We start from the raw sequence: 24,627 nt of genomic DNA, 5'->3' as shown, positions 1-24,627 counted from the left end.
TACAACAGGATCAACATCTTTAATGGTTATTTCTCAGTTTTCCAGTTTTTTCCACTTTTAATCAGGAGAGTCATCTCTCCCCTATTGTTTGTGCCACTTCCTGATGTCTGAATTGTCTTTTGGAGACAGATGGTTTTTGTTGAGAAGCCCTGTTCTGATAGAATAGAATAGTTAACTCTTTTGTGAAAAGAAAAGGAGTACTAGTGGCACCTGAGAGACTAACCAATTTATTTGAGCATAAGCTTTCTTTAGCTATAGCTCACTTAGCTGTAGCTCACAAAAGCTTATGCTCAAATAAATTGGCTAGTCTCTAAGGTGCCACTAGTACTCCTTTTCTTTTTGCGAATACAGACTAACACGGCTGCTACTCTGAAACCTTAACTCTCCTGTGTGTTCATTTTATTCTGTTTTCTTTTTCCCATTTGTTGTTTCTGATTTCCTATTCTGTCTCCTTTCCTTCATTTCTCTCCTTCCCTCCTCCAGTCTACTCTCCCCTCAGCTATACGCTTTACTATTCAGAGCTGTTACTCTTTTTTCCTATCCCTTTCCTTTGCCACTTAGGCCTCCTCCAAGCACTTTTTGCAACCCCTATTCTATCAGTGCATTTGAGGGGTAATAAAATATGCCCCAGTTTGCTAGTGCACTCAGGGTTTAATCCCAGAAATGATAATCCTGAAATGATCTTTACTTTTTTGTGTTGTGCTTAAGTGTTGGACTAGAAAAGCAAATTGCCAGCATGTCTTGGGGATTCCTTATTCAATAATTAACTAGCATTCATAAAGAAACTTAAATTAGACAGGTATTCTAGAATTCTGAGACCAGTTGAATAGCTTTGTGACAACCAGATGGTGATGATCAAAATACAAAATGAATGTTTACGTTTTATCTTTTATCACCAGTAGAAACCTAATTTTATTTTTTTACTTGCAGAAGATTTGAGGATTATGAGGAAGAAGAAACAACAGATTGGAAAGAGATATCTGGCTGTCAGAATGTCACTGTCACAGAATGTGACTTCTCCTCAGCAATGACATCTTATTTAGATTTCTATAATGTGCGTATAAGAGCTGAAAAAGGGGAAGAAAAATCTCTGTGGTCTACTACTTTATCATTTAGTCCATATTCAATAGGTATGAACTACATATGTACTTTCTTATTAAACAGGTTAATAATTTTTCAATTTACGGTGTTAAAGCTCAATATAAAATACAGTGTAGAGATTTGTATTCCCTATTATTATTGGCTCTGCTGTTTTGTAGAGCAACTGCCTTTTTATGCTTTTAGTGATCATATTTATATAGTAACTTTCCTGAGATCTTGTCCAAACACAAGTTGTGCTGTTTTAAATAACTTGACTAAAGCAGTAAAACCCCTTCCATAAGGATGGCTAAATCCCATTTGTGCCTTTGAAAATCTTGCCCATAATTGCTAATTTCCCAACCTTTACTACATTATAGCACTATGAAATATGCAGTGAATAGACTTGTATTGCTTCGACCATGTTATTTCTATTATCAAATATGTAATGAAATATTTCATTACAAACTAATTAGTAATCAAAATACCTGTGAAGTATGTACGTTAAGATTATTTTGAGACTCTTAACTCTGACTATTCTGACTTGCGTGCTTAAAGTTATAAGTTTAACATTGCTATAATGTATCAAATGTTATAAGCACCTTTAAGTGATTGTCATGGAAAATTTATGACCAATGAGCCCACTGTTCATGGTATGTCTCATTAGTCTTCCCAACTTTTGAGCTATGCAGAGATCCAGTGGTAAAGTGGTGTGATGTAGGGCCCTTTGTTTTTGCAGGTCATGGTTTTCTTTGGTGGCCATCTCTATGCTGTACCCACCCCAATGAATTTCATTCCTAACATTAGGGAAGAGGCAGGATGGTCCAGATTGGGGGAGAGCTGGTTTCCTGAGTACCATATGTGTCATTGCCCCAGTGCTGATGTTGGCAAATGTATTTGAGAAGCTAGCGTTCCAGCAGTCCTACCATCTACCTTTAATTTACCACGAATGATAACCTATATAAAGCTGAATCCTTCCATTAATATTGGGTTGGTTCTTGGGGAATGGGCTTTTTTAAAGTAAGTCTTTCTTGTAACCTTATTCCACAAATTTGACTCTTCATTTCAAAATCGGGAAGTTACTGTAATATTGTTACAGCCAGTAAGTATTACTTTAACTGTCTTCGGTCCCAGATAACACTTGGAGTTTATTCAGTTAAACTACTGTTAGATTCTACGGGAAGAACTGAAAATTAAGTACTGTGGGCAGTTCCTTGTAGTTTACTTGTTCAAACATGTAACTTTTGGTGTTTCAACTAAGTTGTTGTGCTTCATGATAACGTTTAATTTTTGCAGCTAAAATTGGTCCTCCAGGAGTGCAGTTAGAATCCATAGATGGAGTGGTGAAAATCAACATTTCCCCTCCAGAAGAAAATCAGAACAGAAAAATATGGACAAACGATATAAGTTTTACCTACAATGCAATGTTCTGGGAAAACTCATCAAATGCAGAGGTATGGTAGGGATTGACTTTCTAAATTAAGTTTAAAATATTGTTTGGTTTACTTCAGTTGCTGAGTCACTTCCTAGAATTAAATTCTGCTTTTTATTATTTTATACATATAATATATCCTAATTTCTGCCCGTAGCTTGGTACATTCACTGTAAAAAAAAAATAAAGTGCATTGATTTGCTAGACTGTATTACATCTCTTACTCAAAGTTTTGGTTCGGTTGCTAATGTCATTAAGCTATTCCACACTTAGTTGCTTAAGAACATAACGGCCATACTGGGTCAGACCAATGGGCCCTCTAGCCCAGTATCCTGTCTTCCGCCATGGCCAATGCCAGGTGCTTGCTTCAGAGGGAATGAACAGAACAGGCAATCACTGAGTGATCCATCCCCTGTTGCCCACTCCCAACTTCTGGCAAACAGAGGCTAGGACGCTCAGAGCATGATGTTCTATCCCTGATCGTCCTGGCTAATAGCCATTGATGGGCCTATCCTCCATGAACTTACATAGTTCTTTTTTGCATCCTGTTACAGTTTTGGCCTTCATGACATCCACTAGCAACGTGTTACATAGGTTAACTGTGGATTGCATGGAGAAGTATTTCCTTGTGTTTGTTTTAAACCTGCTGCCTGTTAATTTCATTGGGTGACCCCATATTCTTGTGTTATGTGAAGGGGTGAATAAGGAAATGTTATACACTATAAAATCTTGACTGATGTGGAGATAGACCTCTATCATATTCCCACTTAGACGTCAGTTTTCCAAGCTGAAAAGTCCCAATCTTTTTAATCTCGCCTCATATAAAAACTGTTCCATATCCCTAGTCATTTTTGTTGCCGTTCTCTGTACCTTTTCAAATTCTAATTCATCTTTTTTGAGATGTGGTGACCAAATCTGCACACAGTATTCAAGATGTGGGCATGCCATGGATTTATATAGGGGGATTGATGTTTTCTGTTTATCCCTTTCCAAATGGTTCCTATAATTATTAGCTTTTTTGACTGCCACTGCACATTGAGCGGTTGTTTTCAGAGAACTATGATGACTCCAATATCTTTCTTGAGTGGTAACAGCTAATTTAGATCCCATCATTTTGTATGTGTAATTGGAAAACATTATCTCAATGTGCTTTACTTTGCATTTATCAACATTTGAATTTCATCTGCCATTTTGTTGCCCAGTCACCCAGTTTTGTGAGATCCCTTTGTAACTCTTCGCAGTCTGCTCTGGATTTAACTATCTTGAGTAGTTTTGTATCAACTGCACATTTAGCCACCTCACTATTTACTCCTTTTTCTAGATAATTTATGAATATGTTGAACAGCACTCATCCCGGTACAGACCACTGGGGAACCCCACTATATTTACTTCTCTCCAGTCTGTAAACTGACCATTTATCCCTGCCCTTTGTTTCCTATCTTTTAATCAGTTAGTAATTCATGAGAGAACCTTCCCTCTTATCCCATGACTGCTTACTTTGCTTAAGAGCCTTTGGTGAGGACCTTGTCAAAGGCTTTCTGAAAGTCTAAGTACGCTATATCCACTGGATCACCCTTATCCACGTTTGTTGACCCCCTTGAAGACTTATAATAGATTGATGGCATGATTTTCCTTTACAGAAGTCATGTTGACTCTTCCCCAGCAATTTGTGTTCATATATATGTCTGATCATTCTGTTCTTTACTATACTTTCAACTAGTTTCCCTTATACTGAAGTTAGGCTTACCGGCCTGTAATTGCCGGAATTGCTATTGGAGCCTTTTTTTAAAACTTGGTGTCACATTAGCTATCCTCAAGTCACTTGGTACAGAGGCTGATTTAAGCAATAGGTTACATACCATAGTTCTGCAATTTCATATTTGAATTCCTTCAGAATTCTTGGATGAATACCATTTAGTCCTGGTGACTTATCACTGTTTAATTTATCAATTTATTGCAAAACCTCCTCTAATGACACCTCGATCTAAGATAGTTCCTCAGATTTGTCACCTAAAAAGAATGGGGCAGGTGTGGGAATCTCCCTCAGGTCATTTATAGTAAAGATGCAAAGAATTCATTAAGTTTCTCCACAATGGCTTTATCTTCCTTGAATGCTCTTTAGCACCTCAATTGTCCAGTGGCCCCACTGATTGTTCAGCAGGTTTCCTGCTTCTGATATTCTTAAAAAAAATTTTACTACTAGTTTTTCAGTCTTTGGCTAGTTGCTCTTCAGATTCTTTTTTGTCCTGCCTAATTATACTTTTCTACTTGGTGTGTCAACATTTATGAGCCTTTCTATTTTCCTCAGTAGAATTTAATTTCCAATTTTTAAAGGATGCCTTTTTGCCTCTAACTGCTTCTTTAACTTTGTTTAGCAATGGTAGCACTTTTTTGGTCCTCTTACAGTGTTTTTTAATTTGGGGTACACGTTTAATTTGAGCCTCTATTATGGTGTTTTTAAAAAGTTTCCATGCAGCTTGCAGGCATTTTTATTTTGGGAACTGTACCTTTTTAATTTCTGGTTTCAGAGTAACAGCCGTGTTAGTCTGTATTTGCAAAAAGAAAAGGAGTACTTGTGGCACCTTAGAGACTGACCAATTTATTTGAGCATGAGCTGTAGCTCACGAAAGCTCATGCTCAAATAAATTGGTTAGTCTCTAAGGTGCCACAAGTACTCCTTTTCTTTTTAATTTCTGTTTAACTAGCTTCCTCATTTTTGTGTAGTTCCCCTCTATGAAGTTAATGCTTCTGTGGTGGGCTCACAGCTCTTTGCAGGCTTTTAGAGCTCTTTGTGAGGCTTAAGAAGGGAATTTGAAAACTTTGCCCACTTTCCCTGCAGGTCTGAGGCAAGCAATCATTAATCTATAGAATCAATATAGACAATACTTACCTCCCACTCCACACAGCAGTACCAGAATGAGTGCCAGTCAGATTAGGTACATACTGAGAAGATGTGTATGTCCATTTGGGAGAACTACTGTGTTTGGGCATTTTAAAGGAAAAAATCCCAAGGCCCTCCTTAATACATTCTTGCATTCAAGAAAAGGTGAGTGACAAATCTGTCAATCCAGTTGGCTGAACTTTTACTAAAAAGTTTAGTGACACAAGTACAGTAAATCTTGTCCTCAGTATGGAGCCTATACTTTCTATAGAAGAGTGGATTTTGTGTTACTGTAAATAGTTAATGAACTGGAAGGTAGAGCCAGTCTTAATGTGAAAACACTTTGGTGAACAATGTTTTAAGGATGATATATCTGCAACGTTGAAGACTCGGATCTTCCTCAGACCCTGCCCAAAAATGGCATCTAGACTTTTCGTAGTGGACTTTTCTTGATTTTAATTATTCTTTGGCTAGAAGCGGTAAATGGGATTGGGCATTCTTGAGCAGTTAGTCCACCAGTTAGTGGTCTGTAAACACTTGTTGTATTTTTTTCCTCACCCCATTCCTAAAAAGATAAAACTTAAAAACTTAAAACAGAATAGAAGTTCTGGGCAAGATGATGATGGTGATGATAATGAACCTAGCATTAGAGAGACAGGGATGCTGATGTAATATCTTTTATTGGATCAACTTCTGTTGGTGAGAGAGACATAGTGCTTGTCTTCACTGGCAATTTACAGCGCTGCAACTTGAAAAAACACACACACCCCACCCCTGCGCAGCAAGTTTCAACACTGTAAAGCGCCAGTGTAAATAGTGCACCAGCGCTGGGAACCACGCCGCTCATGGAGGTGGGTTTTTTTTAGAGCGCCAAGAGAACTCTCTCCCAGCGCTCTGCCGCGACCACACAAGCCACGTTAAAGCACTGCTGTGGCAGTGCTTCGGGATTGCCAGTGTAGACTAGCCCATGCTTTTGAGTTTACACAGAGTTATTCTTCCGGTCTGGGAAGGGTACTTAAAGTGTCACAGCTAAATAAAAGGTGAAACAAATTGTTTAGCATAAGTAGTTAACACATGTTTCAAGGGGCCATTCAAGATGAAGTGGCCTATTAACGGGCCTCCAGTAATGGCGGGAAAAGAGGGGAGGAGGGAAGGCAGTTTGCGGGATTTGTTAACGGGTTATAGATTGTTGTAATAAGCCATAAAGTGTCCATTGAGTCCTTCCTTTTTAGTGTCTAGCAAAGTTATGAATTTAAGCTCCCAGCCTCATTATTTGAAGGTATTGTGCAGGTTTTCTTTGAGAATGAGAACTGAGAGGTCAGATATAGAGTGATCACTTTGTGACGTGTTCACCCACAGACAATCAGGTATTTGTCTTTTATCATTTTCTTGTGTGAGTTCATTCGAGAGTGTAGAGATCGTCTGGTTTCACCCACATAGTTGTTGTTGGGGTATTTAGTGCACTGGATGAGGTAAACCATATATTGTGGTAGGCATGTTTAGAATCCATGGATCTTGAAAGGTGTGTTGATCATCATAGCAGTGCAGATATGTCTGCAGGTTTTGCATCTGTTCTGGCAGGATCTGGCACCACCTGAGCTGGTGTCCTGGTTTGTGGGGAGCTTGCTTCTGATGATGAGCTTGGAGAGGATGGGGGTTGTTTGAAGGCCAGAAGAGGGAGTTCAGGAAAGATTTATTTCAGGATGGGGTTCCCATCGAGTATGGTTGGTTGTTTGTTACCCCTTATGTGTTCCAGCATGGGGTGGCAAATGACAGCTAGGGATTTATGTATAAAACTCCATCTGACTGCACACCCCTAGTTGTCAACTACTGCCCCACACTGGAACCCAACTCACATGCCCCAATAACAACTATATGGGTGAAGCCAGACAATCACTATGCTCTCAAATAAGACGAGGCAGGGAGCTTAAATTCATAACTTTGCTAGACACTAAAAATCAAGGACTGAATAGAGACTTTATGACTTATTACAAAAATCTTTAATTCAGTAACACCCCTCAGCCGCCTTCCCCTCCCCCACCATATGATTGGAGTGGTGTTAACGGTCAACTTCACCTTGAATGGTCCCTTGAAATATGTTAACGGCTTATACCGAACAATCTGTTCCATCTTGTATTTAGCTGTGACACTTGAGTACGTTTCTCAGACCCGAAGAGCTCTGTGTAAGCTTGAAAGCTTGTGTCTCTCACCAACAGAAGTTGGTTCAATAAAAGAGAATACTTCACCCACCTTGTCTCTCTTGGGACCGACATGGCTACAACAACACTACTCTCCAGCTGTGTCTACACTACGCACCTTTTAGCGACACAGCTGTGCCACTACAGCCATGCCGCTAAAAGGCGCACAGTGTAGCTGCTGTCTGTCGGAAGGAGAAAGCTCTCCTGCCAACAAAACAGCTTCTACCCCCAACAAGTGGCAGTAGCTTTGTCGGCAGGAGAGCTCTCTGGTGTTTTTTGTTGGCAAAACTTGTGTTGTTGGATGTGGGGTTCCACACTCATAAACGACAAAAGTTTTGTCGTTCAGGTTCCAGTGTAGACAAAGCCTTCGTCAGTACAGCTCAAAAGACTTTGCAAAGGAAAATAAGTATCATTATCCTCATTTTACACACTGGAAAACGGGAGCACAGATCCTCTATAGCTAGCATGCCATAAAACTCTGGGTGAAAGGACGCAAGATCTTACCACTTCTGAAAGGAAAATTCCATTTCTTATCTTAAAATGTATAGACCTTCCATATACCCGATTCACATACCTCTCCTTTAAAGGTCATTTGTTACCATTATTTTGCTGAACAGTACAGGCTGACCTTTTCCTCTTTTTTTTTTTTTTTTTTTCTGTCTTCTATCTTCTGTTTTGTGGCAGGGAAAGGATTTATACATTTGTCTGACTGGTGTAGGAAAGTTGGGAAAATCTAAATGATCAGAAAAGAAATTACATTATAATTTCTCTCTACTCTTAATGTTCTGAAAGGTATCATTTGACATACAACAAATACTACAGCATAAGAAAAAAAATCTATTGCTGGGGTTACTTTCTATAGCAAACTATTATCAAATAGGGGAACTATTTAAATTCACTTCAAAATTTCAGAAAGCATTACAAAAACATGGAGTCAGTTTATTTTGTTCAGACATTTAAAACTTTTTTCTTTCCATTCTGTACTCCTTGTAAGTTTCAGGTGAGTTTTGAGAATACTGTGGCTTAAGATGGTTCACAATTAATTCCCACAAATTAAATGTGCAAAATCACATTGGCATGCCAGTAATATAGTATAAATGAAATACTACCTTATCCCTAATGTCTGAATGTATCCAAATGTCATATGTGCTGGTGATGTCCAGTGATTCTTCAGGACAGTAACGCTTTTTGTCACAAGTTGAGGCTGTTTGGGAAAGAACAATTTCCTTAATATGTTTATAACTGTTTATGTATTGCAGCCAAAAAGCAAAACTATTAATCGCAGAGAAACAATTTATGATCTAAAACCAGAGACTACTTACTGTCTGAAGGTTCAAGCACGCATAACTTCTGAAAGAAAAGTAGGTTCCTTCAGTCCAGTGTACTGCATTAAAACTACAGATCAAGGTAATGAATAAAAATCCTTTAAACTCTCTAGTAATCAAATCCTACAACTAGCTTGACAGGTTTCAAAATCCTTTGCTCCAAAGTAGTAGAACTGTGCAAAATTACCAACATTTCAACTGATTTCCATGTAACTTTGATAATCTGAACATCAGTTATCCAAAGACCCTTTATGGACAGCTTAATGTCTTCCAGTATCTACTCAGGTTTTTGATAGTGAAAGGAATTTTCAGTTACCCGAACATATTCAGTGTTCACCATTACATTTAGATTATCGTGATTCTGTTGTGGTCCTAGATGCAAAAACAAATATTCCTGTATTTGTGAGTTTGGTTTAGGATAAAACTTAGTTCAATTCCTGTAAGATATTGTTGTGCATACGTGGAAAAACTGAATCCGTTTAGTTGAAATGAATGATTTTGCCAAGTTAACATGCCATTTTTGTGCAAACCCTGACTTTTTTTGTTCTGAAACACTCTCAATCACTTTTGGGGGCATTTGCTTGCAGCTCATGAGTTGTCTTGCAAAGTGCATTTATCCTCTGTCCAAGTGACTTATTTTTTTAAAATAGACATTGGAAGGATTTTGCACTCTTCATGTTGTATATGTAGGAACATAGGAATTTCAGTACTAATTTACACAAGTGGCCCACCTGGTCCAGAATCCAGTCAGAGAGTGGTTGGTCCCAGATGATTCAAGAGAGATAGAAGAAATCCTTTTGGAGACAGTTATGGGATAACTTTCCCCAGGGAAGGTTTCCTCCTTTTTTCCAGTAGCTGGAGCTGGTTTATCCCTGAAACACTTATTTTAAAAGTTTCAAGTAGTTGATGAAACCCAAATAAATTTTTTTTTCATTGCATTACAAAAATAAACAGTTAAAGCAGGAGTAGAACAGTAACTAAATCTGCTATCTCAAAGCAGAAACAAGTATGAGTTTAAAAAAATAATTATCCTCTTAGTGCCAATGCCCTAGTTTAGTGGAACTTGCAGGAAATGTGGTAGATCTGAGTTAGGGCTTACTGAACAAATAAAAGTAACCTATATTGATAAATGCTGCTTTCTTTCTGGTAAGAGAGAAGAGACCAGGAAATAATATTTATTTAGTGAGATGTCTTCACGAGAAGAATTTCTAAAGCAGTTATCTAATTTGGAATTTGAATAGGGTTAACGTCCCTCTTCTTGCAGAAAGTGCCATGGTAATGTTCAACTGTATATGGCTTATGTTTTTTAGCTTGTAAACTTTGGTTAAATTATCAGCATTACTGTGTTGTACATATAGTAGACTTCTTCAAAACCAATAAATAGCATCATTCAAAAAAGTGCCATGGGACCTTTAATGACCACAAGGGTCAGGACTTGATTTTATGTACCTCCACCAGAGTGCCCTGCCTCCTCATATCACTGTTTGAATATTGGTTCAAAACTGTCCCTCAAAAAAAAAAAAATCCATCACCAACAAAGTTCCATGTAGCACCAAGATTTTCCTTGCTGGTATCCCATCCAGGTACAGACCAAGTTCTATCCTGCTTAATTTGTGACATCTTTAGAAAAAGTCCACTAACTATGCTGTCTTTTATTATTGGGTTGGTATGGGATTTCTTACTCTGTTCCAATAATTGAAAATGGAATTCATGATTTTATGTTCAAAGTATGATATTACTTTGGGTTGTCACAGAAGACAACCAAGGAATTGGAATCCAAAACTACTTATATGGTAATATAGACTATATTTATTGCTAACCTCAGTTTCAATTTATGTTTTGCTTAAAATGAATAGTCTATTGTTCCAGATTCTTTACTTTCGTGTAGCTAAGTTTTGCACTGTGTAAAATACCCAAGATTTGAGATAATGCTGTGACGAGAACATCATCAGTTGCATCATAGCGTTCTTTATTTGCAGATCTTCCAGAATATATAATTTGTAAATTTGTATTAATGTACATTATTCCAGCCAGATTCTCACTGATACTGACTTCTCAGCATATATCCCTATGCTAACATTTTTGGGCTGCCTAATATTCTCTGATCTAAAAACTGATGCTTTTCTACAGAACCCTCTGAGAGCTACATACCCCTATGACTTAATCAGCTGTGTGCTATGATGGCAAATCAAAGAATATTTTAAAGTTCTATTCAAACAGTTATTTAAAATATACTGTACAGATTTTCTTACTGTGGGGAAAAATAAGTATACATGACTTAGGACTTCTTGATGACAATGATGGTGAGTTTTTTGTTTTCTTTGCATTTTAGCATGGAATGTGCTACCTTATCCAGTGAATGTGGAAGTTCATGCTTTGAACATGAAGTTTCTTCTATCCTGGGATAATCAATATGATCAAAATGTGAGCTTTACAGTACAATATCTCAGGTAATTTAAATAGTTTTTAAAGCTTTGCTGCTTAAGTAGACTTTAAACTTGACGGTTCTAAATTGCCCTCAATTAGGCCTCTGAAGCTAAATATTCCTAGAAACTCAAGTATGATATTCAGAAAAGTATCTTGATGTACTCATTGAAGTACTGGGTACTTCATCCAGTCACCCATGTGGTGTGCTTACAAGAATAATACCAAAGTTTGATCATAGAAGTTCACAGCACTCAGTTTCTCTCCGAAGTTTTGAACACCTCTAGGCTAGGCTTCTAAATGTGTACCAGATACTATTTCTATAAGATGAACACTCACATTTCCTAATCTGTCTTAACACCAAGGAAATTGGTGAGTTGAAGTTGAGAACTTAAACACGTTAAAGTCAGAAAATGCAAATATTAAAGTCCTCAGAGAAATTTTAACATTACGCATACTCTGGTATTTTCAAACACTATTAATGGTTAGTCTGCAAATGTGTAACTTAGTATATGTGGTGTATGTGCAGTGAATGCACAAATGTTGCTGTCCTCATCTAAATTTAAATGTCCTGGTCTGTTCAGATTTTCATTGAAAAAGTTGCATTTAATATATTTTCCCCACTCTTCATTATAATTAAGAATGAACATTCAATAAAAAAGATGGAGTTCTGATGGAATTCTTTGAGCATGTCAGCAAAGTAGTTGACACAGAACTGCATGATATAGCTTTGGACTTTGAAGAAGTCTTTGACATAAATTTACACATTCATTACATATGTTTGCTTAGAAACAGTGAACAGAAATGGACATATTCATTCAATTGTTAATTTAAATGAAAAATATTGTTAGTTTGATTAGAGTAGGGAGTCCATATTGACCACAAAATGTCATTTTTTTCTAGTGGATATTTAAAGAGTCTTCCTGAAGACTATTCAGATAAATGGAGCACTATTTCTGGATGCGAAAACATCACTACTACACAGTGTGACTTCTCATCTGACATAGAAGCTAGTGGAATTTACTTTCTCCGTGTACAGGCTATGAATGGATATAATAAATCACGTTGGTCTAATGAAATAAAAGTGGATCCTTGTGTAGTAAGTAAGTGGATATATTTTCTTCACCATTCTTCATTTCTCAGTTGGTTTATACACTGTTAGTATCTGCATTCAGTGTATTCATTTTCATTTTTAATCTTTCTCATTTTTATAGTTCCCCTGTAGAAGCACTGGGGGTGAAATACTGGCACCACTGAAGCCAGTGGGAGTTTTTTCCATTGATTTCAGTGGAGCCAGGATTTCACTCCTGGCTTGAAAATAGCAAATTACTTACTAAAATTGAGATGCACAGCATCTTGTGCACTTTTTGCATACTTTAACTTTCCTCATTCATTAACTATATTACATTAATCATTTTCTTAGGTAAATCTTAGCATACCGGATCATAGCAGGAGTCCCCCTAATCCAGCACTTGCCTTGAACGCAGGGCCAGTTCCTGATGTGTCAGAGAAGGGGGAAACTAGAAAACCAGTCAATTGTGGACTGCTGTAAATGTGGAGAAGGGATTCCTTACAGATCTGGTCCTCATTTGTATGCTAGTTTATGCTCTAAAGTAGCTGCAGTCGGGAAAGTAACTCAAATACTTTCCTGGTGGACTGGGTATTTTTCTAAATGGACAACCTATCCTAAATTGTCAATTACTGAGGGACAGTCTTCACTCATTGATATATTTTGCTTTCTACCACCAACTCTCTGTATAACGTTTTTCATGAGTAATGTACCCGAATGCATGGATGCTAAATATCTAAACTGTATTCTTAAATTCATTCACTTAAATTTGGGTTATTGTTGGTTATGCACTATATGTGTCTTATTACTTTAAAAACCAACTTTGTATTTGTGGATAATCTGAGTACACTACCCACATGTACAGACACTCTCTGTTCTCAACCTGTGTATTATATAATTTTTTTAACATTAGCTTTAATAAAAATTTTATTTCTAACTAGTGGTTTGCAACTCCCAGGAAAGTTATGAAAGACAACTGGGGAGAGGGTTGCAAGGCACTGAAACTTTACTACAATGTAAAACAGGGGTTCTCAAACTTCATTGCACCGCGACCCTCTTCTGACAACAAAAATTACTACATGACCCCAGGAGGTGGGACTGAAGCCTGAGCCTGCCTATGCCCCACTGCCTCAGGCAGTGGGGCTAAAGTCCAAGCTCCACTGCCCTGGGTGTGCGGGGCCAAAGTCCCAGGGCTTCAGCCCTAGGTGGTTGGTCTCAGGCTTTGGTGACCCCATTAAAATGGGGTCATGACCCACTTTGCGGTCCCAACCCACAGTTTGAAAACTGCTGATCTAAAAAAAAGAAAATCTTGCTCTGGCACTCCTTGTACACCTTACTTTTCAGTGTCCTCTATTTTGTCAGCCTTTCAATGCACAAACAAATAATATAGGCTTATCAGCTTTATCATTAATTTTTTTCAACACCTTTACATTTACTATAAAAGTAAGTGTTTTTTACTTCGAGTTAAGGAGTTTCAACCTGAAAGGCTGAGAAAACATTACCTTATAACAGTGGTCACCAACTGGTTGATTGCTATCTCCAGCAGTGCAATGTGGTTGCCACTAAGGCAGACTCCTTGCCTACTCCTGCCCCAAGCCGCTCCTGGAAGCGGCCAGCGCAGACCTGCAGCCCTAGGGGCGGGGAGCAGAGGTCTACTTCTGCATGCTGCTCCTGCCTGCAGGCACCACCCCTGCCACTCCCATTGGCTGGGAGAGCTGTGCGGGGCGATGCTTTCAGAGAGTGGCAGCATACAGAGCCACGTGCCCTCCCCCCAGTGGCCGCAGGGGAGCGTTGGCCCCTTCTGGGAGCGGTGTGCGACCAGGATAGGCAGCCTCCACCAACCGGGAGTTGCCAGAGGTAAGTGCTGCCCGGTGGGAGGCCGCACGCCAAACCCCCTCCCAGAGCCTGAACCCCGAGTCCCTTCCTACACCCCAAGCCCCACTCTGAGCCCCCTCCCACAGCCAGCACCCCAAACCCCCTCTTGCACCCCAACCCCTTGCCCCAGCCCAGTGAAAGCGAGCGTGGGGGAGAGGGAGCAATGGAGGGGGGAGTGGGGAGGGCTTTGGGGATAGGGCGGGGCCTTGGGGAAGGGGCGGGCTAGATCCTAGGTTGCCCTTAAATTCAAAAAGTGATTTTGGGCATAAAAACGTTGGAGACCACTGCTTTTCTTATCCTTTTACTGAAGGCTGAAAATCAATAATGCTTCTCACCTGGCTTATACCTCTGGGCGTAAAAGAGGAACTGCTTCCTGATCCAGTTGATCAGTTTAAGAAGCACAAAGACTGTCATAGTTCTTGTAATTGTTGCTGGGTGTAGATGTGAGGGCCTTGCATTTGGGCTTTCCATTGGAGAAGAAATTGGTGGTGGTATGGAGTCTGGGTATATTAGTTCAACTTGTTTGTTTTTATGCTATACACACCAATCTTTGAACACAGGTGATCACAAATAGCATGCATGTAGTCCCTTTTCAGAAATCGCAGTCTATAGATTAGTGTCTGGTTCTCAGGAAGAAGCTCTGCCCCAAGAATTGACTTCAGACAGAGGAAATAAGACAGTGCAAACTCCCCTGCTGTTTGCAACAGATCCCCCAACAGCCTACATACTTTTTCTCAAAAATTAACAATAATACAGCAGTCCTTCAAAGAATGGATAGTGTTTGCACACTAAGGAAAAAATAACTAAGACTAACAGTGCCATCTGGTGACTCTTACATGTTTTTATCCTGCTAGTATAAATAAAAATATTTTCATGTTTTCATTAGCTCTCCCTCTTAAATTAAACTATCAAGTAGATATTGCAATGCATGTTTTAAAATTTCAATAGCTGTACTTTGACTGATATATATCACACTTCAAATATCATTCACAGTGTGACTGAAAGTTCAAAAACAACAAATACAATATTAATGCTGAAACATTAGGGTTAAACGTTTACATCATTGTGCCTGCTTTCCCATCTCCCCCTGTTTGTTTTTGTAAATGTACTAGTAAAAGCCAGATATCTAGCCATAAATCTGAAAACCTTTGCTGTTACGGGTTTAATCACAGCCGTAACATTTTTTATTTACATGTTTTAGCTAACAGATTTTTAACTTTTTTGTGTGTGTGAAATTGTTTTAAGATGAAATTGGCCCTCCAGGCATAACAGTAAGCTCTAGTGAGGATTCGCTTCGTATCCAGCTCACTCCTCCAGGAGAGTCTGAAAATAAGTCCATGAGTGGATTTTATGACTTATCTTACCGCGTTCTGTACTGGAAAAATTCTTCGGATACTGAGGTAGAAAAACTTTTTCAAACTTCTTTAATTAAAAAGGTATAATAAGTAACATGTTTTTAATGTTACACTAAGACCTTCCCCCTTAAAAAGTTTAATTTCACAAAGAGCCTTGTATCTTATTTTCTTGTTGCAGAGCTCACATAAAATGTATACATCCCAGCAAGATTTTACATCATAAAGTAGGCAAAGAGATGGTAATATTGGCTTGTTGATGGCAGCTATCCTTCATGATATTGCCTCTGTACAGTCATTTTAGGAATCTTGCATGAATGGCTGCTGATGGATCATTTTTGAGAAGTTGACTGCATGGCTCTCTGGAAGCAGTTTATTTAGGACCTGACCCTGTGCACATTGAAGTCATTGATAAAGCTCCCGTTGACTTCACTGGTGCAGTATCAGGCTTTTAGGGAAAAAAATTACTTCAGTAAGTAACTTCTTTCTGAAGTTCTGTATTGGCAGTTTTATGGCCACTCAGTTCAAAAAACAGTAATTCTTATATCAGTTACTCCAAGAAGGGACAAAAAAGCTGGCATAACACTAGTTCAGTTGTTTTCCTGTTGATCTAAAAATATTCTCTTTTTAAATTCTCAGCACTGAAGTTTGTATGGCATTTCTAGTTAATTCAGAGCTGAGATTAGGCTGAATTTCTCTGCATTTATGAATTTGCATATTTTTAGTTGACATTTTGATGTGATTTTCCATTTTTAAACTTGTGTAATAAACTCTTTAACTTTGTTTTACAAGACTACAATAAGAATGCACACATGAAAAGATATCAGAACACTTAAACATACCAGAAAGTTTCCTGTATGTACAGCACAAACTTTGAAGTGTACTATTGCAAACACCTTTTCAAAATAGTGAAAATGGTTGGTTAGTTACTTTCTAAATGTAGTTTTGAAATTGAAACTTTTTTATTTGAAAGAGTAAAGTATAATTAAAATTATACAAAAAATATATTTTCAGTATTGCATTGCCTACAATTTTAATAATTGAATCAGTCTTGCACTGTTTTTTTAACTTGCATTTCTTATTTTTCTTTCAGGAGAAAATCAAAGAAGAAGAACGGTTATTATTCACAATCTCTGACTTGACACCTTTGGTTTTGTACTGTTTGAAAGTGCAAGCATTTTCACCAGCATATAAAAAAGATGGTCATTTTAGTGATGTGGCATGTATTAAAACGCTTGATGGTATGAAAAGTTTAAATATATGTTTGGGATATATTGAAACTCAGTTCAGAAATTTTTATAATTTAGGCTACAATAAAATGACTTAAGCTAAAATATGCAATTACCCCTGGAAAGACACATTTCTTCATATACTGTAAAATGTGAAGTGTAACTATTGTGAATTGTGACATCAAAAATCAGCATGATTTAACTTACACTAGTTACTTGGGATGTTCCATGAAAATAAAAGTAAATGCAAATCAAAATTAAGTTAGAAAAGTATTAATTATACTGTAGGTGATACTTTCAAGTTTATTGTATTGTGTCTTAATCCAACCTATTCCTGGAGAGTTTAAAAGATCCTGTATGGTAAGAAGGGAGCAAAGTGTATAGTTCATCACTGAGTGAAATCCCATCCATGTACAGATGGCCAGCATAGGGGATTATTTTTGTCCTATGTGAACATAAAGGGATGATGATTGTAGAATTTCTAACTGACCTTATGGCTAGAAATGTTTTCAAATATTAAAATTGTCTAAGAGTAACTATCACCCATATGAACATTGCCTATTACATACTGGCACTTATAATCCCCAAATGTGGCCTTTTTTTCTCTATAAGCAATCTATTTAATTCCTTTTATTCTTATCCATTTTACTATTCTTTGGATTTTTTTTTTCTCCACAGTAAGGAGCCTACATCTGTAGTCAGGATCCAAGCATGCCTTACCGACACTCTCAATAAAGAGAAATTGTTTCATTGGTCTTGCATATAATGCCCCATACATCAGACTGTAGGATTTTGTTTTTACATCACTTATCTGGAAGTGGAAAGTACTGGCTGCATTGCCTGTAGCTTTTGAAAGTATATTCAGAATGCAGACAGCTAATGAAAGGGAGAAAAGATGATGGAAGAAAATGATCATATTCCAGAGTAGAATGGGTGAAACACTTGTAGTAAATTCCAGGTTCCTCAAAAGAGATTATTCTCTGTTGCTTACAATTCTTTGGAATTAAGAGCTGGATTCTGCCAGCCTTACTCATGTTAAAGCACTTAGTATCTTATTCCACAAATCTACCTGATGCCAGTGGAAAATCCACTTGATCCTGCCTGGTGCTGAGAATTCTGGCCCTGATTATTTCAATGGTCTACATACCTGCTTAAAGTTAAGCACACACTGCAGTGCTTTGCTGATTGAGGTACATGACAAGATGAAGCCTTAAATAGAGAACACAATATCCTGATTAAAGGCAGCAGAATATGGTCTTGTGACAAGCTGCTGGGAATACCTAGATCTGCGAGACACTGCTACTACCCCTTTGCATCTGAGCCTAAACTTAATTTTTTAAAGTGTTCGTATTCTTCAGTAGGTGAATTTCTTAAAATATGTTTGTCCCATTAATGCTTAAACCAAATTATTGTGGAGTTTGTTGCCACAGGAAGTCACTGAAGCCAGGAATTTAACAAATTTCCAAAAGGGATTGGATGTCAAGAATATCCAGAGTTGTTAATGATAAATTTTGGAAGAGATATTAAACTTCATGCTTCAAAGTTTAGGGCAATCTCAACTAGTAATCAGGAAGACACCTATGTGAGGGGCAGATTGTCCCACATCTGCCTACTGTGTGGTTCTTACATTTTACTCTGGAGCATCTGTACTGGCCACTGTCAGACAGGGACCTGAACTAGATGGACCTTCATTTTTGATCCAAAATGGCAGTTTCTATGTACCTAAATATGGTGCCTAAAACCTTTTTGCTTTGTTTCAGTAGAATGCTCTAAGCTATTGGGATGGTGTGAGGATTTATTCATATTCATGTAATGCTTTCAAGAAGTAAAACACTGTAAATATAAAGTTTTATGGTGTAGTCTTTACATTGTATATAATCTTTAAATACAGAGATCTTGGTGATAGGACACTTCATGAATACCTAGATAGATTAATGATTATTCCTTTATTTTTTAGATAAAACTTCACCTTGGACTATTTTGAAAACCTTTGTAATAGCCATGATTGGCTTCTTCTGTTTTGCATCATTTTTAATTTTTGGTATATATTATATATCTAGACGGATCAGATATGCGTTCTTTCCATCATGCAAACCTCCTTCAAACATAGAGGTAAGATTTTGACTATCTTTCCAAGAATGTAACTATTCAAGGATCAAAGAACAGTAGAATGTCATCACATAATATATCTGATTCATTGTTTTAAAGAATAGTGTCTCTGTATTTCATAGTGTCAGGGAGACTTGCCAGGATTAGATACCAAGAGTTTAATGATAAAGTATGTGAATTAGTCTGATCTCTTGTGATTATCACAGATTTAGAGAAATCAGTAATAAACAGATATTTCAATTTGTATGGAAAAAAGGGGAAAACATATTGAAAGCCATTACAAAATAATGTTTTAGGATTTCTGCCTTGTCAAGCTGACCCAAAGAAGGGAAAAGCCCGTATCAAATTTTATTTTTAAATAAAGGAATGCCTTTGTGCAAATGTTTTTCTTCCAAGCTTCAGGTTTTGCTTTAAAAAAAACCTACTTTTTATGGGACATTACATCCTCTAGTAGCTGATGCATAAAGAATAAGTGGAGTAGATGAGAATGAAGAAAGTTCGTGGGGAGTGCTCCTTTCACATGAGTTCCTCTGAGTCTCCAACTCCTATTCTTTTCTCCTCTGCCACCCAACACTCCTAACTGCACTGTGGTTGATCAATGAGGAGCTTAATTTTTGTAGCTTGTTCTGTAGGTGTGCAACATGTTTTAATCAATTCTAGAAAAGTAGACCAGAGAAATGTTACGATTTTAAATGGAAAAATTTGTTTTATGGCTGACTGACTAGGATATTGATCCTGTATCCATTCTTATTCAATATATTTTAGAATCTTTACTACACTTAAAATCTATGGGTCTGTCTGTTTCCTCACTTAGTCCACTTGGGAGCAGTAGCAATTTTTCATTTACCTATTAATGATAACTATTTTTTTTCATATAACTGTTAAAAGGTTTTGCAGGGTTTATTGAACTAGTATCTACCAGTAGGAAATCCAGTTCCTCCATGGGATCTAAACTTGGTATTAACACAATTATCTGCACCCTTCAAACCTCTCTCTCCATAAAAACAACTTTATAATAGGAGTTAGTCTATCTAGAAGAATTATGGAACTACATGTTTTGATGGTAGATCCTCTTTCTACTGTTTTTTCATAAGGACAAGGTTATACGTAGACCTCACCCCAAGTTTATCCCAAAGTAATTTCAGATTTTCATGGTAATCAGTATACTGGTTGTCTTTCCTGGATCTCATGCTCATAAAGGTGAGTGTAGATTAGTGTTCAGACATAGTTTTATTGTTATCTGGCTAGAACTAAGGAGTTTAGGCCTTTCCCAAATGGTTCATTTCCTGTGCTGGAAACTTTAGGGGCTGAGCTGTTTCTGCACAGTCCTTGTCTAGATGGGCTAGAGAGCATATAGAGTAGAGTTAAGATCTCTGCTCTCTCACTTCCTGCTGGTCTCAGAACTCTCTCAACTAGAGTGGTTGGTACCTGTGTGGCATGTTAGGCATGTTCCTCTTTTTGAAATATGTAAGCTGCAATTTGGGGTTCATGTCTCACTTTCATTAAACATTTCAGTTTAAATATGGTATCTAGATCTGATGCTCAGTTTGACAGAGCAGTGTTTCAATCTGTATGTAATTAGGACACCATGTGCCTCCATCCTTAATTTGGCAAGCAGTATTTAACAATCTCATGAGAGGGAATGTTCAGCAGAAACTCAACAACAAAAAAAGTTGGTTACTTGTAACCAAAGTTCTTTGATATGGATTCTGTGTATTCTCACTCCCTGCCCACCTTCCCCCTTCTGTGGAGTCCTAATTAATGCCTTGCCCCATAAAGGGACTGTGTCCCTTTTTATAGCCTCGCTCTCAGAACATGCTCAAATGCTGATGGCAGGCTTAGGAGGGGCACACAAGCACTCTGGCACTGCCACAAGAAAGTCCACTGTCCAAGTTGCACCAGTCAGTGCATCCCACGAGTGTGAATATGCAGAATCCATCTCAAACTCCAGTTACAAGTAAGTAATTTTCATTTTCCCCTTCAGGGTTGATGAGATGAAGTTCTTTGACTTCACCCATCCGTCCAGTTGTGGAACGGTATGATGAAAGGAATGTGGTTACATCCCCTTACTGTCTTCTAGTAACATCAGAAATGATGGAGCACAAATATCTTGTAAGGGAGGGATGCCACTGGCACTTTCTCCCACCCAAACCATAACCCTGTAGTCATTTAAGCTGCAGTGACTGAAACCAGGAGTAGGTGAGGCTCAGGGGTAACTACGTTGAGGACTGTATGCAAGTAGTCATGGAACAAAAGGAAGCCTTTTTTTCTTCCTTCCAAATCATAAGCTCCGCTTTTACCTCAAAATAGTTCCCACCGTCATGGGGTAGTTCCTATAAACTCTCTTCAGTCTGTACATATTCAGGTAGTGTTTGTATGGAAAAATACTTTTTAAAGTTGTATTGTTGTTCACATAAAACTTAGGTTTGCTTGAGAGTGCCCTTTTCCTCCACATGCACCTTCACAAGATGCACACATTATGGCTCACAGCATTCAAATACTAAAGTGTAGCAAGAATCAGCTTTCACAGTACTCTCCCAGTTGCCTCTGAGAACGTTATACCGTTGACAAGGTGGCATGTCACTTGGACAGTGTATCTTGTTCCCAGCGCACTTCTGCCTCAGTGGAGCCCTTAGCATGTTCAGTACATAGTGCTTTACAAACATTATTAGTATCAGTCAAGTTGTAACTTAAACAATATATCTACTATCAAATTATCTGTAAATTGAATTGTAAGGCAAAATTTCAGCTGTTTGCATCAATTGTAGGCTGGCAACACAGTTCATGTAATGCTTTATTTATAAGTGTCCCGTTCATAGGAAGGGATTTTAAATATTTTAGTCTAGGGTTGAGTTAACTGTTCACTATTTGTAAAGTACCGAGGGGCATAAGACTAGATGGAACTCCTTCCCTTATCTAAGTGCCCCAGCACCCACTGTCTCTCTATTTCAAATTTTTCCTCAGAACCTTTTCTCCCCTTGCAAAGCATGCAAATGCTAATCCACATCAGTTTAAAACAAAAAATGAACCTACCTATTACCACCACTTCCCTGTCCCCAAATCCGCTAAGTTCTGTCTCTGGGTCTCAAAATGTGTACTTGTGGTGTTGATGTAGTAGCTCCCTGCTCCAAAAGGCTAGAGTCTGTATAATCTTTTGTCTTTTATATTTTGCTGAGCACACTGTGTAAGTGGTTAATACTTATTAGCACAGTAAAAAAAAATGAGAAAAATTAGTTATGGCCATATAGACTGTAAGGCCAGAAGGAACCACCATGATCATCTAGTCTGACCTGCACTTTGCAGGCCACAGAACCTCACCCACCCACTCCTCTAATAGACCCATAACCTCTGGCTGAGTTACTGAAGTTCTCAAATCATGATTTAAAGACTTCAAGTTACCAAGAATCCACCATTTATACTAGTTTAGGGACATATCTAGAGACATTTTGTAATACTTGTCTGTATTTACATACCAAAGCAACCTTTATGGGTAAGTTATTAATGCCTTAAAAAAAAAAAAGGTTCCATACCATAAGTAGAGACATCATTGTACTACAGAATATAATGGGAACAAGACTGCAAAGAGCTGCATTAACCAAAGCCATATTTAAGCTTATAACTAATCATTTTGTTTTTCCTCTCTCCTTCCATTCTCCCCTATCTGCAGTGCCTTGGTGGACAACCTTTCAACAGTCCGTATCTGTCAACTTCAGAGGAGCCAACAGAAAATTGTTGTATAATTGAGAGTATTGTTATAGAGGAAACAAATCAAACTGATTTTAAAGACTACAAACCCTCTAAACAGAGCACTCGAGATTCAGGAAATTATTCTAATGATGATGATACTTCTGGAACTAAAGTGTTATAAGAAATGCTAGACCAGGAAACAGCATAACTAAAAATAACCTCAGACTTGAGACTGGCAGCCTAACTAGCATTTTGCTGTTCTCATTACATATGGAAGAGTCTTTGCCTTACAAAGGCAGGCTGATGTCAGACTGTTGGTCCCAAAGTTTCCGGTTTTGCTTTTCAGTAGTGCAAAATTATGTAAATGTGAGGAACAAATATTACTACTGCTCTTCCAGAAAAAGGATATTCTTCTGGCATACCAGTTTGGTTGGTATTTCGTACTAGTCTTTCTGTTTACCGTGTGGATCCTGATAATATCAGGAAAAGTCCTGTGATGTCTCCACAGAAAAGACAATCTTCGCCCATCTATGTTGCTGGTAGTAGATGCCAACATATGTAGACACCAATCTCAAAAGAGAACTCTGCTAAGCTTCCTTAAGCCTGCTCTTGGAACTCCTGGTGCCAGTGGTCCATTGTACATGCTGGTGTCAATTCTGTGAACTTTAATCTTATTGCTATCAATATGGCCTCCTCCCAGACAATTCAGCTAGCTTAGCTAACGTGCAGAGGTAGAGACAGAAAAGGGATTTTTCTCAGCTAAATATTAGCTGGAGAAGTTAAAGGAAAATAGTGGATGCTTGTTGTAAGAATAGTTTTGGGCGACTTTTTCTTGATCGTTCTAGCCTAACAAGCACTACATCCAGAATAAAGCAGTGATCTTCCAGATTAGATGTGCATAAAAGCAAAATCTCAGCCCTGTAAGAACAGAACAAATTCTATTATGCACTTTAATGCCAAGCAAGTTAGGGAGCTTATACTTGTATCTGTTTAGTAACCAGATGCCCATAAGCTGTAACATTCTTACCCACAACTGAGATGTACTTAAATGTGATATTCTTTCCTACATTTGAAAATAACAAACATTTTATTTTCAACTTGTTCTTGAATTCCTACTGATCATAAATGAAGGGCAAACACACAACCATCAAATGGAAATGGCTTTGGAAAACTGGATCCTTTCAATCCCCCGCAATAGAGCCAAATGATTGCTAAAATTTATAAACCTGAATCCAACTGATTTTAATGTTGTGGTGCCACAAATACATATCTAGATATTGGTATGGTTGAATCATCTTTGAAGCATACACACAGAGGAATTATTTAAAGCAATGATTTTTGTATGTTGCTGGGGTAAATTAGTTTTCTCATTATGATTGCGCTGCAATTACTAGTTTTATCTATAATTCCTCTGGACTGACAGAATGGCAAAAATATTCACCATTTACAAATTTTTCCAGCTCAGATCTTACTTTATCAGTGAGTTCTTGTTTATACAAAACATGATACATTCCGCACTGACACCTGAAAAAAATTTACTCCAGTCTTGTGGATAATTTTTCCACTCTTATTCTTGTCATATGGGATTTTAAAAATAGTTTCCTGTTTTATGGGGAAAGTTGACTTGGCGTAAGAACCAGGATACGTTCTTCCAGCTTGCATGTAAATTTATAACTTGCTATAGGTGATTGTTGGTTTCTGTCAAAATTTGAATATTTTTGATATCTAAGATCTAAGTGAGTGTTCCCAGCTCAATCCTCAGTACTTATTGGACAGGATAATATGTTTTATAGGATAGTTTTTTTTCCCCAGCATAGTTCTGCTTAGTCCTGTGACAGTGAGGCTGGAATTGCTTAGGATAATAACCTGTAGTTAGAAAGGAAAATACAGCATTTGGACATGACATGAATTTTCCTCTAACTACTTCTAGATTTGGGGAACGTTCATTATTTTACCTTTTGGCACTTTG

General features: G+C 37.8%; 1 protein-coding gene across 3 annotated transcripts in view; it reads left to right on the top strand.

The window, feature by feature from the left end:
- The window catches only part of IFNAR1 (interferon alpha and beta receptor subunit 1), a 39,855-nt gene extending 16,100 nt beyond the window's left edge, over positions 1-23,755 (top strand). For 2 of the 3 annotated variants that reach the window (XM_048867916.2, XM_048867933.2), the window contains 9 exons: positions 931-1,130; positions 2,374-2,531; positions 8,848-8,995; positions 11,246-11,363; positions 12,241-12,440; positions 15,527-15,681; positions 16,727-16,874; positions 18,820-18,974; positions 22,639-23,755. In XM_048867916.2, coding sequence (XP_048723873.1) covers positions 931-1,130; positions 2,374-2,531; positions 8,848-8,995; positions 11,246-11,363; positions 12,241-12,440; positions 15,527-15,681; positions 16,727-16,874; positions 18,820-18,974; positions 22,639-22,839 — 1,483 coding nt within the window. In that variant the 3' untranslated portion in view covers positions 22,840-23,755. The remainder of the gene's footprint in view (positions 1-930; positions 1,131-2,373; positions 2,532-8,847; positions 8,996-11,245; positions 11,364-12,240; positions 12,441-15,526; positions 15,682-16,726; positions 16,875-18,819; positions 18,975-22,638) is intronic. The other variant, XM_048867924.2, reaches the window with a different exon arrangement.
- Positions 23,756-24,627: the final 872 nt, after the last annotated feature.

This window comes from Caretta caretta, chromosome 1 (genome assembly GCF_965140235.1).
Source record: "Caretta caretta isolate rCarCar2 chromosome 1, rCarCar1.hap1, whole genome shotgun sequence".
Classification (NCBI taxonomy): Eukaryota; Metazoa; Chordata; order Testudines; family Cheloniidae; genus Caretta; species Caretta caretta.
This window is presented reverse-complemented; position numbering and strand designations above follow the sequence as displayed.